Consider the following 12,919-nt stretch of genomic DNA (forward strand, 5'->3'; position numbering starts at 1 on the left):
CTCTAAGTTGCCACATGAGGGTATCAATGCTTTCACTATTTCAACCCTCTTGTCAGACTAAAACCGCGATGACCATGACTCTCGTAAATCTATGTTTTTGAAATTACAAAATCATGTTGCTTAGATGATGGATTCTTGATTTCATATACACCTAATAATATATATTAAAAATTATTTTTCTATTATCCAAGAGAGGTTGGAATTGTATATTTGGAATAGTGGGAGGTATTTTTCATAAAATAGGTGACTTTTGTAAAAAGCATTTTTCTGATTTTTTTTATTTGATTGGTACTGAACATATATCTTTTGAAAAATGAAGATAGATAACATTGTTAGCTAGTTTGGAAAAGTATTTGAGTATTTTGATAATAATGTAGAAGCGTTGGTTGTAGTGATATGAAGATAAGAATTACCAACAGGAGTTAGTGTTGAGATGGATAGTATTTCTCCATTCTTAACCAGAGATTTGGGGTTTGAGTTCTGGGAGGGGAAAATCCTGTTAGGAAGCCTTTTTCCTTAAATGGATCTTATGCGGTGTGAATCGAGATTAGTCGGAGCTCCAATATATGAGAAAAGTCAGTTTTAAAACAACTTTTTGATAATTAAACACTAGAAAATGACTTACTAAAAGAATTTTACAAAATACTTACATTTTTGTCATACGAAATCCATTCTCAGCCTTATTATACTTGCAAGGCGTGTTTATGAGCTGGTCATTTAACTTGTCCAATTTTAAAAATATAATTTACATTATTGATGGACAAATCTTCTTTATCTGTCGACAATATAAAAAAAAAAAAGATTTGATGTAGATATAGTGATAATGTTTTTTTTACCAAATAGATGTATTTAACTAGTTATACTGAATTATAAATTATACTTTGCGATATATGATTAGGAAAGCGATATGTAAACAGTTATTTTTTGTACAGGTTATTAAAACCTAATATAGACATTGTATACTGATCAGTGTATGAAAATTAAACACTTGAAATGTCAATCTCAATCACAACGAAAATGAGCTATTCCTGCCCAAAGTAGAAAAAATGGCCAATATCATAGGGCAGTAATACCAAGTAGATACTTTCGGGTAAGGAACAATTTCTAAATGACAAGACCGACCAAACTAATGAATGGTCAGCCTGCCTGCCTGCATGTGCAAATTGTGGCTAATAACTAAATTTCATACCAATTAGGAGACCATCTTTGGCACGATATCTTTTGATTTTTGGTTGGCCATAATAGAAACCAAAACAAATATTAGTACATCAATGTTTTGAGTCAATGATCATCAAAAGCCAAGAATAAGCCTCCAGCTATTTCCATGTGATGATGCACTTTGATATTCACATTCTAAAATTTTTGGAGCCCCACAAATCATATGCATACAAATTAGAAGAACAAGTTGTGCAAGGCAAGTATTCCCTCTGACCCAATTTACGTGGTGTTGTCTGACTCAGCACAAAGTTTAAGAAAAAAAGATTTTAAGTCTTTTTATCTAAAATAATTCATAAACATTTGTTTGGATATAATCAGGGACGGAGCTAGTACTTCAATTGCATGTTCGACTGAATCCAACAGCATTGATCCAAACTTGTATTTGTGTTAAAACGTACAAATTATTAATTTAGAACACAATAGCTTTAAATGATTAAAGTCCCGAACGCATTAGCTTTAAATTGTGACTTCGCCTATAAATCTTATAATTTTGTTAATTAAGAATAAAATGAGACTTTTCAAATCAAGATATTTATAAATATAGAAGTATGACATCCTCTTTATCAAACTAAAAAAGAATATAAAATCATAAACGAGACAATAACAGTATATATTTTAAGCATATCCTTCTTGTAAGGAACCTCCAAATTAGAAAAATTGATTGAAAACAACTTTGATGCGAAGTAACAACTAAAGCTTAAAGGAGCTGGACTACTCCTTTTTTAACACTTCATCTTTTTCCATTCGCCGTTTTATGTTATGTTATCTTTACTTTAAATCATTGTCAACCCTCTAATCATTCTCTTCTATAAAGTTCCTAGCCACATTAATCTTTTAACCCACAAAAGAAGAAAAGACAAACAAGAGACATAAACAACTACAATGATTATTACATTACCCAATCAAGAGGATGGAAGCTAACGAAGCTTATGTTGTTAAGATACGTAGATTTTTGATAACGTAACATAATATAACAAATTAACACCTAAAGGTGAAGCCTAACAGCCAATAAGTTGAAACCAACAAGGTAAGTTTCTACTCCATATGTTTTGGTGGACAGTTATCGTTAGGCAATTTATCTTCTTCTGATAATGTATGTTAATTAACTATGATTAAGTGTTATTAATATTCTATTCGTAAATATAAGTCATGCATTTATTGAAATAACAGATGTACATAAATTTTTACCAAACATGTATATGAATAAGTCGAGATACAAGCAGTTTAACGCAAAGCACAAGTACACTGCTATTTAAAAAAACAGTAACACACAAGTACTTTTTTGGCTGAAATGGGCGCAAAGATTATGCTTAGATTATACTAAATGGCTCAAATGGGAAACACAAAGATAAGTAACTCGTCTACGACAATAGTATAGTTTTATTAACACTAATACGCCATGATTCAAATAGTACCATGTCCAGTATAACATAATTCAAATGCTGTTTAACTATTTGAAAGTTTACAGTCTATTTTTTTTTTTTCTAATTGAAATTTCCAGTCTATTAGTAACAATAAAGTTTGATCTAGCAACATTATTTACCTACTTGTGTAATTAATTATTGGAGTCTGCAAATGAAAAATTGGAAATACACCAAAGTGAGAGAAACAAGAAACGAATTATTCCTCTTCTCAAAGTATGTCCAACAAACAAATAGAATGAATTCTCCAAAATTGTTCCAAGTCCGTGGAACCAGTAAAAAATTCATGTAATGAACTTTAATCCCTAAAGAACAAAACACATTACATCCCCAGTAAATTTTCAACTAATGACCCATTAAATTTCTCTCTCCTTTTTTTTTTTTTCCAAGTAATCAATCTGTACAAGGCTATCAAAGAATCACTTAAAATCAACCTTGTCAAAAAAATAAAACCAAAAAAGTAAAAAGAATGACATCAAATGAAATAATTAGAGTAACCAAAAAGATTGGTACTACTAGAAAAATCCAAATTATTACTCCTCTGATGAAGTCTCATTTTACTCCTCTGATAATTAACCTTATACAAATCATAAGGTTCCCATAAATAATCCAAAGGACAAGGTCTCTTCTCATCAAGTCTAACCCATGGTTTTCCTTTACCACTCCAATGTAACAAACTTACTGGACCTGGATGTAATGACCTACATGAGCCCAATACATTATCACCACCAAGCCCATGTTGATTCCATCTATGATTAATTGGCTCAACAAGCCCACCAAAAACAAGTAAAAAAGGTGGTAATGAACCCAATTCATATATTCTTTTTTGTCTTTGTAATTCCATCCAACTCTCTATTTTCTTTCTATAATCACCTTCTCTCCATTTCTTTAAATCCATAACCATAACACCCGTATTAAAATAACACGGGTTTCTTTTTCTTGACCCGAATACCCCGCTCAAATCCGGGTCAGACCAAAACGTGTCAGTAAAATACTTGGTAAAATTTGCATGACAATATTCGGGTGCTCCAATGATTCTTGACCCGGATAAGTGGACCCCCCATAACTTCTGAACATCATCAACAAGAACAACATCGGAGTCTAGATAAATGACACGTGTCACACACGTGTCAAGCATATCACCCAAGTAATTACGTGCGTAATTTAACGGGTTTTCTAATGCTTGTCGAATTGAAGATGAAATGAGATTTAAAACCGTATCTTCACGGAAAATATAAACTTTGAAGTTTAGTGAAGGAAATATTGATCTAACGAGCTGTGTTAACACGCGCGGGCTAGACGCGTCGAATTCAGCGGCGATGAAATGGAAGAAGATGTGTTCTGGACATGACGCGTGTCGGAGAACTGAATGAACGGCTGCCATTGATCCACGTAAGTATTCGGAGTCAAGTGTCATTGCCACGTGGACTAACGAAGGATCACATGACGTTAACGATGTTGTTTTTGCCGTTAAAGGACATGTAACGCCGTTACGGTACTCTGGTGCCTCGATAAAACGTCTTTCTTCAGGGAAACTACGTATTCCAAGACACCCAAATGGAGAAAAAACAAGAATTAATAGAAAACAAAGAGAAATATCAAACCCAAAAATACCCATTATCATATGGGTTTATGGGTTTTTTTTTCTTGAGAATATTTTGAGTATTTTCTTGTTATTGATGGAGCATTATAGAAGAAGAAGGAAAGGGAGAGTTGTGGAAGAGGAAAGGCCAAAGAAAGGTTAATGAATTACCATATATATACATATTGAACGTACAGATGTGTTCAAGAATGGTAAATTCGACCAAAAACACTGTTTTATGAGTGATTATTACTTGAAAATCACTAGTATTGATTTTGTTACCATAAATAGAGATAGAAATGGAGAGAGAGAGAGAGAGATAATGGGATTTTTTGATTGAGGTTTTTGGCTGTCACTATTTAAAATTTCTGGAAGGCATGGGGTTGGTTTTATAGACCCTATAAATAATGGAATAGTATATAAAACTGCAAGTTCAATGCTTTTGTTTACACGCGGGGTTATGGTGCGCGTGTAGTTCAGTTGACTTAGTGCTGAGGGTCGTTTGGTAGCTGGTTTGAAGGTGAGTTATGCAAGTTTAAATTCTGCATAAGTAATATCATGTTTGGTAGCTATTAAAAGGCAAGTTATTTGTGTATTAAATTAACACGATATTTGGTTTACAATTTAAAAACTCTCATAACTAATACACGTATAAGTTACGGAGAAATCTATGTACGTATTATTTTATGCAGGAGAAGATAAAATAACTAATACAGAGTACATGAATAACTAAATCCTGCATAAAATAATACATAGTAGGATGCGAATCTCCACCTTGTAATTCCCTCCCCTACCCCCTAAAAAACAATTATAACTAATTCATATATTACTAATACTTTTATAACTTTAACCAGCTCCAAACAACCCTTTAATTTAATTTTTTCCACTGGTGACTGAATGCCTAATTTATTTTTTTCACAACTGACTGAGTGCTTAATGCCTTGATCTAAAGGGGATGATAATGGGGAATTACGCACTAATATGTGGAGATTTATTAAGATAAAAAGGTAAAGGCTTTTCGTAGTTGGTAAGTATTTTTGGAAATTAATTATTGGAGCTGTTTAGTGGAAATGAAACTTTATATATACGTGGAAGCTTGTGTCGTAAAAAAAGAAATAGTTTTCGGTTGGGTTTAGTTGGTAGTTAGCTCTAGCATAATTTTGCAATTACTTTTGAACTTTTTTGTAGTTTTTCTTCTACCTAATCTCAAGTGTTTTATCTTTAGGGAGAGATTTTTTTTTTTTTATTTTTTTTTTTCATCCGATAGTCGGTCCTGGCAATACGGATTAGATCATCTAAAGTCCATTAAAAGGGGAAATATTGTTCCTTATCAAAAAAAAATTCATTTTTCATAGTTCGAACTTAAAGTCTCTGGTTAGGTGTACAAATTTTTTTTCCATTCCCTCATAATCCTTGGTGGTGTTTGAATGCGTCAGATTATTATTTTAGAAAATTAAACTCATATTTAAAAGATCTAAATTTTAACAGGCGGTCGACTAATGTCATGTGTAATTGAAATCTTCCAAATTGAAAATCAAGACTTAACAGGAACTTGTATTTAGAAATTATTTATTGACTCTATGATCCCATTCCTGCCTGTGCTAATTTTTCTATATAACCATTGGAAAAGAGATTTTTTTTTTTTTATTTTAAAAAAGAGCATTGCTCACCTCATACCTTTTTTAAGACGACTAAATTGATTTTCGTAATCAGGTTATTGTTCAGAGCATCATTTGACCTAAACTTTTGATAATCTGATAAAAGATGGTAAGCATTCTCTTGAATTTATAAATTATATTAACTCAATCTCATTACTTCGGAGTTCGGAAGGGACTGAATCAACTAGATTGTTTCATCACTAAAAATGTGGTTAAATAGGTACCATTCATGCTTGCTAAAAAAATATAGGTAAGATTCATGCATTAAAAAAAAAATCACGCATCCTTACAAAGGTTTAGGGTTCAGATTATGAGAACAGATTAGTGATAAAATTTTTATAGACAGCACTTCACCCTTAAATAGGTTATAGTGTTATACACGATATGAATGTGAATTTAGGCCGGTTACTGGATTTCGAATTCCAGATAACAAAAAAAAAAAAAAAAACTAGAATAATATAAAAGAGATTATGACATTACAAATTACCCAACAAAAAATAGTTCTAACTTTCAACTTTTAACTTTTTTAATTTTAGCCAGTATGACTATTGTATATGTATTGATTATACATTATCATACATTAAATATAGGGGAAATTTCAATAATGTACAATCTAGCATACAAAATTACATTTGCGTAGCCATATTTTTAAATTACACTCCGCATATCCACTTTTTCACAATATACAACATCATACAATAATACATAACTTTATACATCTGGAGTAGACAATGTATCAACCTTGTATAAAAATGTATAATAATGTATAAGAGATGTTTATATCTAAGAAAATTCAATTGTATACAACAATATAAATATTTTTTCAATTATATTATCACTTTTGTTATATCCAAGGTGCCTCCAGCCTATAAAATCACATTTACAGGCTTTTGAAGTGAGAGTACAAATTGGGCCATTTCGCGTAATATTACAAACATAGGCTATTTGATGTAATTATTTTTTCTAAATAGTCATAGAGTGTTATTGTCCCATATACGAATGACTAAGGTATATTAAGACTCTGAGTAAAATTCTTTTTAACGGGTTAATAAAAATGCTAAGATTTCATGAAATTATTATGGGAGTAATACGAAAAGAATAAAAATTATAGGGGCGTGTGTTGGGGGAAAGTGGAGAGAGTGGGGGAGGAAAGGAATATACCAAACTTCCACAGCTGGATTGACAGCTGGGAGTGAATAAAGTGAGTTGTAATTTTGATGTTGACGCCCACCTTCTCTTTATACTCTTCTACTTATGCCACGTGATCACGTGCTCTTTTTTTTTTTTCTTTTTAACCCATAGATGCTTCTCCATTTCTTTCCTCATTTTCTTTTCAAATGTAAAGCTTGTTTTTACTAATATGATATTTGGAGTACAAAGTATTTTCTCTTTCCATTTTAGGTCTATTTGGTAGTATAATCTTATCTTAAAATTTTCATTCTAACGTATTTTAATTTTTTTTGTCTGATTAAATGTTGTCACATAAATTGAAATGGAGGAATTATTAAATACTCCCTTCGTCCCAAAATGAGTGTCACCTTAGCAAAATTCACGCTCATTAAGAAATCAATACATACAATCTGGAGTTTACTAAACAACCCCTATTTATTAGATTTTTTTTTAGAATTGAGCAATATTAAAGAAGACCACTTCTTTAATGCTAAGGGCATAGTTGGAAATGCATTGTCAATTTTTGTCTTGAATTCTAAGGTGACACTTATTTTGGGACGGGGGAGTATGTTGTAGTAAATGGACACGTGGGTGGTGTCCGCAGAAGCGGGATAGAAATCTTGATATTGCTTTGGCCGAAGTTAGTAGGTTTTGCCCAAACAATATATTTATATTAAGAAATACATTAGATATATGATGAATTGAGAAGGTATTTTGTAAATACGTAATTATCTTAAATATATTAGTATCTTTTTATTTTTCGATCGCCTGGAAGGGACAATATACTTATTATTTTTAAAACTAAGCTAAACACTTAAATTTATCATTTTACAATTCAGAAATGATACAACTTGAAATTCCAGTTCCGCCTCAAGTATTCTAGTAACCATTTTTAAGTATTTAAAACTATTATAGTGAATTACATGTTTTAATCAAGTGACACGAGACCAACGTTAAAATAAAATATAAATAGAAAGTAAGAGAAAATGGAATACATATGCATTAACTCATAACCCACTCGTAAGATTACATTGGGTTTGTTGTCGTTGTTAGATATTAACCCATAAAACCGATCTCTCCCGCAAGAGGAAATGATCCAGTCAATGGTGAAACTACCTATTGGGAAGGGAGGTTTAATTTATTCCTTGTCGTTGAAAAATTAATCCTATATATAATTAGATATATAAATATTAGAATAATAATTTCTTTTATATATCTTATATTGTTGAATCCCTTACCATTTTACCAAGTGGGGAAAATACTCAAATGCTTATATTATTTCGACCAGATGAAAATACACAGATCTACAAAAATAACAAAATTCAATGCCAATAACAAAATGAGTGTTCAGGGCGAGTTGGATTCAAATTGTAACATGTCACATATTAATTTAACTTATTGTAGTAATAATTCATTCCCCTTTTGACAACTTAGGCACCTGATTTTGTCGAGCTGTTTTGTTAGGTGGATCCTCTTTTGTCTATTTAAAGAGAAATGCCAACCGCTAAATCTAATTGGCCTGATTTGTATTTATAATTTAATTTTACAAGAAAATTTCTTTCCTTTCTGTATTGAAAAGAAAAGAGAAAATTTCATAAATGCTATACTTCAGAGCGTAAGCGTAACTACGGAACGTAGTTACAATTTGAGTATTTACAAAGCGGAGTTACAGTTATCGTATCAGTCGGATTATCAGTTGTATCACCGAAAGAGTTGTATCAGTATCATCTGAAATCACGTGAAAGAGCTGTATCAGCGCATACAACTATGTATGTGTATTGTGTATTTATTACAAAACTCAAAATGTAGCTATATTTCGTTAAAAAAAAATTAAAGTATAGCTATATATTGTAAATACAATCTAAATATTTGCTGTGTTGGGTAATTTTCTCGAAAGGGAAGATAAATACACTGGGTCCTTAGATCAACAAAAGCTGTACTGAACGAATATTTATTATCTTGAACAGGCAGAAATTTCACTGCACGATTATGTATTTAAATAATACTATTAATTAAGGAGAAGTTGGAATTACAGTGAAGTATATAATTTTATAATGGGTTGCTTCAGATTCTGGGTACCAACTTGTTATTAGATTATAAACCACTACTTTTAACAAGTTTCGTCATGTCCAAAACATCGTTTGACGAACTATTTTAACTAATCATAGTAATAACATTAATCAACATGGAGCACATGAAAGTTGAAACTTTGCATTATTCCAAAATTTAGCGACTCTTTAATTGGCTGCACGTATTTTGACGAACTATTCTAAAGAGGGAAAGAGGGGAAAGAATGAGAATAAAGAAATTAAGGAAAAAGTCACTCACTTTGCCTGGTCATATAAACTTAAAATGTCTTAAACTTAAAATCTAAACAGATTTTCCGAATACTGAGGATGCAATAATTCCAAAAATCTCCACAAATAAGTAGTGATTTGTACATTTGCTACAATTAGTAACTTGCATTTTGTAAAGGTTGAGCTGTTTTTTAAACTACGGACTGTATTTCTTTGCTTTGAAGGATGATCGCGTATCCAATTCAAAATAATGGGTAAAGTACAAAGTCCTTATACAATATACACCTCTTTATAGGCATTGATATATCTGATTATGTAACTCCATATCTCATGTACATGTAACACAACATTTTGGACGTGGTACATTTTTCTTCTCATGTCCACGTAAAACAACATTCCGGATGTAGTACATTTTTCTTTTCAGGATTTAAAATTTATAGGTTTTATCAGTGATGGAGCCAGAATTTTCATCAAGGAGGTTCAAAAATATGAAGAAATAAGTACACGGAGAAGACAAGAGAGTTCAACATCTACTATATATATTAAGATTGAAAAAATGAAGAACAATGGTAAAGAACCTCAATTACTCCATTAATGGTGGTCGAAGCAGTGGAGAGAATCCAAGGAAGAGAAATGAGTAAAATGAAATACTCATCTTCCTTTGTATTGATCAAGGCAACATATAGAAGTACAATGAATATATCTAATGCATCCAGCTAACTGACAGCTGTTATACCCCATTTAAACCGGGTCTAAATCGAGTAAAACATATTGGAGATTCTCTTTTTGCTTTATTTTAAGGAGTCGCCACCTAACTGATTTTAAGGTGAATTAGGGCACCTAATTATTAATTAAATAATGCTAAAAGTTAACTCCGATTAATGATCTTCTTAACTTAACGATTCTAGGTAAGGGTTCTAAATATCCTAATGGGAAGGTATTAAGCATCCATCAGAATCCGTTAAACTACGATTATCCGTCCAAACTTAGGTTAATTAATTAGGGGTAAATATAGTGCTTAAATTTTTTAAAATGGCTTGCAAATATTGCCAATGTTTTAAAATACGACTTATAGAGGTTGTTAAGGCTTTGAAGAAAGAATATAATAATGCTATTTAAATAATCCCTATAAATACTGCCAAGGTTTAAAAATGCTATTTAGAGTAAGGCTTGTACCAAATATAATAATCTTGCATAAAAGGAAACTTCAAATGCAAAAAAAAAAAAAAAAAAACCTTATAAGGGTTGTTAAGGTTTTGAATAAAAATGCCATTTGAACTAAAATTTGCGAAATATAATGATTTGCATATAAGTAGAAATCTTTTAAAAGAAGGCTTTAGCAAATTTAGATTTGGGATAAAATATATTGTACGCATATGGTGTAAAAAGTTTAGGCCTACTCCATAAATAGGATATAAGATGAGGTGAGTTTTCTTTCTCCCCTTTTTAACTTTATTTAGCTATATTTGGCTAAATGTGGATAATCGGATCAATCTAAAATATTTATAAATATAACTTGGATTAATACTTATATATTAGGGACGTTTGAAATTTTAGGATAATAAAATAAAACGTAACTCTTTTGATTCAAAATATGTAATCATGCTATTTTGAAAATCAATTATTTTAAGAAAGATAAATATTTTAGATATTATAAATATCTTTAATATAAAAGAAGAAAGTGAAACTCAGTGGGATTAATCATTAATTATCTCTTAAATTAACTACCTATTACACTAGAACTAACCCTACCAATTCATCTATAACTCATTTAGACTAAGGAAAAACAAAAATAAGAAAAAAAAAATGTTAGTCAAATGATACAAGTTAAACGCATAAAAGAAATAGAGAGAGGACAAATAAATTGAATGGATCTGGCCCATTTATCAGGCCCAAACGCTGCGAACTGTTCCTGTCTATTGGGCTTTGGCCCAGAATTTTATATTTTCTATTTTTTCTGCTGTGGGCAGAGGCTGGACAGAGAGAGGTCATGTTGGGCGTTTAGCCCAACTCCGAATGCGGAGGGAGACGAGTCTCTTGGACTCGTATGCGAGGTTCATGCAAAAATTGAAAGAAGAGGATTAGCATGCGATCAATGAATTATATTAAACATGTGAAATGTAATCTCAAACAAGCCAGCAGATTGTGTATATTCTATGTATATTTAAGTATACCTTGTATATACACACTCATAAGGATGTATAGAAGGTCAATATCACTTATTTCTTAGTTTTCAAAAGTAGTTTCCGACATATAAGAGTTAGAGAGATAGAGTATGAGAAGGGAGGTTCAGGTACAGCCATAGAGCAGTTCATGCAAACTAAAAATGAACAAATGCTGATAAGAGAAAACTGATCATCAAGGGAGACAGGACACGACATGTTCTCCTAATATCAACCTACAGGTGTATACATATATGCGTATAGTACATCTACATCCAAACATTTTCTCATACTCGAATCAACGACATCCAACACATCAGATTTTAAAGTAGGCACAGAATCACCACAAACAACTCGTGAAATTTCCTATAGCATACTAACGGAATGAAACAGATTTCAGTTTAGATCAGTTTTCCAAATTTATCAATATTTAATAGTTGAACTAACTGTCTAGAATGATAGTGAATAGGCAAAAAACTTTATATGAAAAGAACTGACCCTTACGAACACCCAAACCAGTGCCTTTTAACTCAACTCTTATATGCACATATAAGTCTCATTTTGAACCTAAGTAGCCATACTATACCACCAATACACAGTAAAGACAACTAGAAACCAGTATAGGTACTACTAAGTTTCAAACAATATAAAAATATGGCATTAACACGGAAATATGAGTACATTTGACATCAGACATGACAACAAGCTCAAAGACTAATCCTGGACCATTCTTTTATCTTAAGAACCAACTTCAACAAGCATTACCATTTTAAAGGGGAGAAATATCACATATCACAGGTTTGGAGATACTCGTACTAGTATATTGGTCAACCATGGACTAGAGGAACATGCTTCAGATCAATCTTAAACAGTGTACAAGATATGATTATGATTTCACTCGGCTAATGCACAGATCCAAACAAAGGGAAAATGTTGTTTACTTAATCCAAACAGTGAGCATACCAGACCTTAAATCAAAGGTAATATGCAAGATGAATGATATTCAGACAACAAGAAATTTGAAACAAAGCTAGCAAAGGCAAACTCAATTCATATACTTTGAACTATCAAGCACATGGCAGCCCCCTAACATGATGCTAATATAGGTCCAAAAAATAAAACAAATTCTTACCAGCCTCTTTTATAATACATCAGATTCAAATAAAGAACAGAACCTTATGTTAACCTTTAGTAAGCTTATTATCCATTTAACTGAACATTTGCCCCAAGCTAACCATGTATAAAGCAAGTAATGCAGTAATACATACAACTGTCACATATCTAGATCACATGAATCTTTAAAGCATGAATCTCAGCCTAACAGAACAGTACGACCTAAACAGGGATGAAATCCAAACCAAAGCATGCTAGGGACCGCCCTAAAATTATTAGATGCTAAACTACCAACTAA

At 31.6% G+C, this 12,919-nt stretch overlaps 1 protein-coding gene across 1 annotated transcript; it reads right to left on the reverse strand.

Annotated features, from left to right (window-relative positions):
- Nucleotides 1-2,818: 2,818 nt before the first annotated feature.
- LOC132641439 (probable galacturonosyltransferase-like 9) lies at nucleotides 2,819-4,602 on the reverse strand. Its single transcript, XM_060358438.1, has one exon. It carries the CDS (start codon nucleotides 4,261-4,263, stop codon nucleotides 3,115-3,117), a length of 1,149 nt encoding a protein of 382 aa, XP_060214421.1. The 5' UTR covers nucleotides 4,264-4,602; the 3' UTR covers nucleotides 2,819-3,114.
- Between the last annotated feature and the right edge of the window lie 8,317 nt (nucleotides 4,603-12,919).

This window comes from Lycium barbarum, chromosome 5, assembly GCF_019175385.1.
Source record: "Lycium barbarum isolate Lr01 chromosome 5, ASM1917538v2, whole genome shotgun sequence".
Lineage (NCBI taxonomy): Eukaryota > Viridiplantae > Streptophyta > Magnoliopsida > Solanales > Solanaceae > Lycium > Lycium barbarum.

Bases quoted from the DNA above. Each gene is read 5' to 3' on its own strand.
- LOC132641439 (XM_060358438.1), bottom strand. From the start codon at position 4,263: ATGATAATGGGTATTTTTGGGTTTGATATTTCTCTTTGTTTTCTATTA.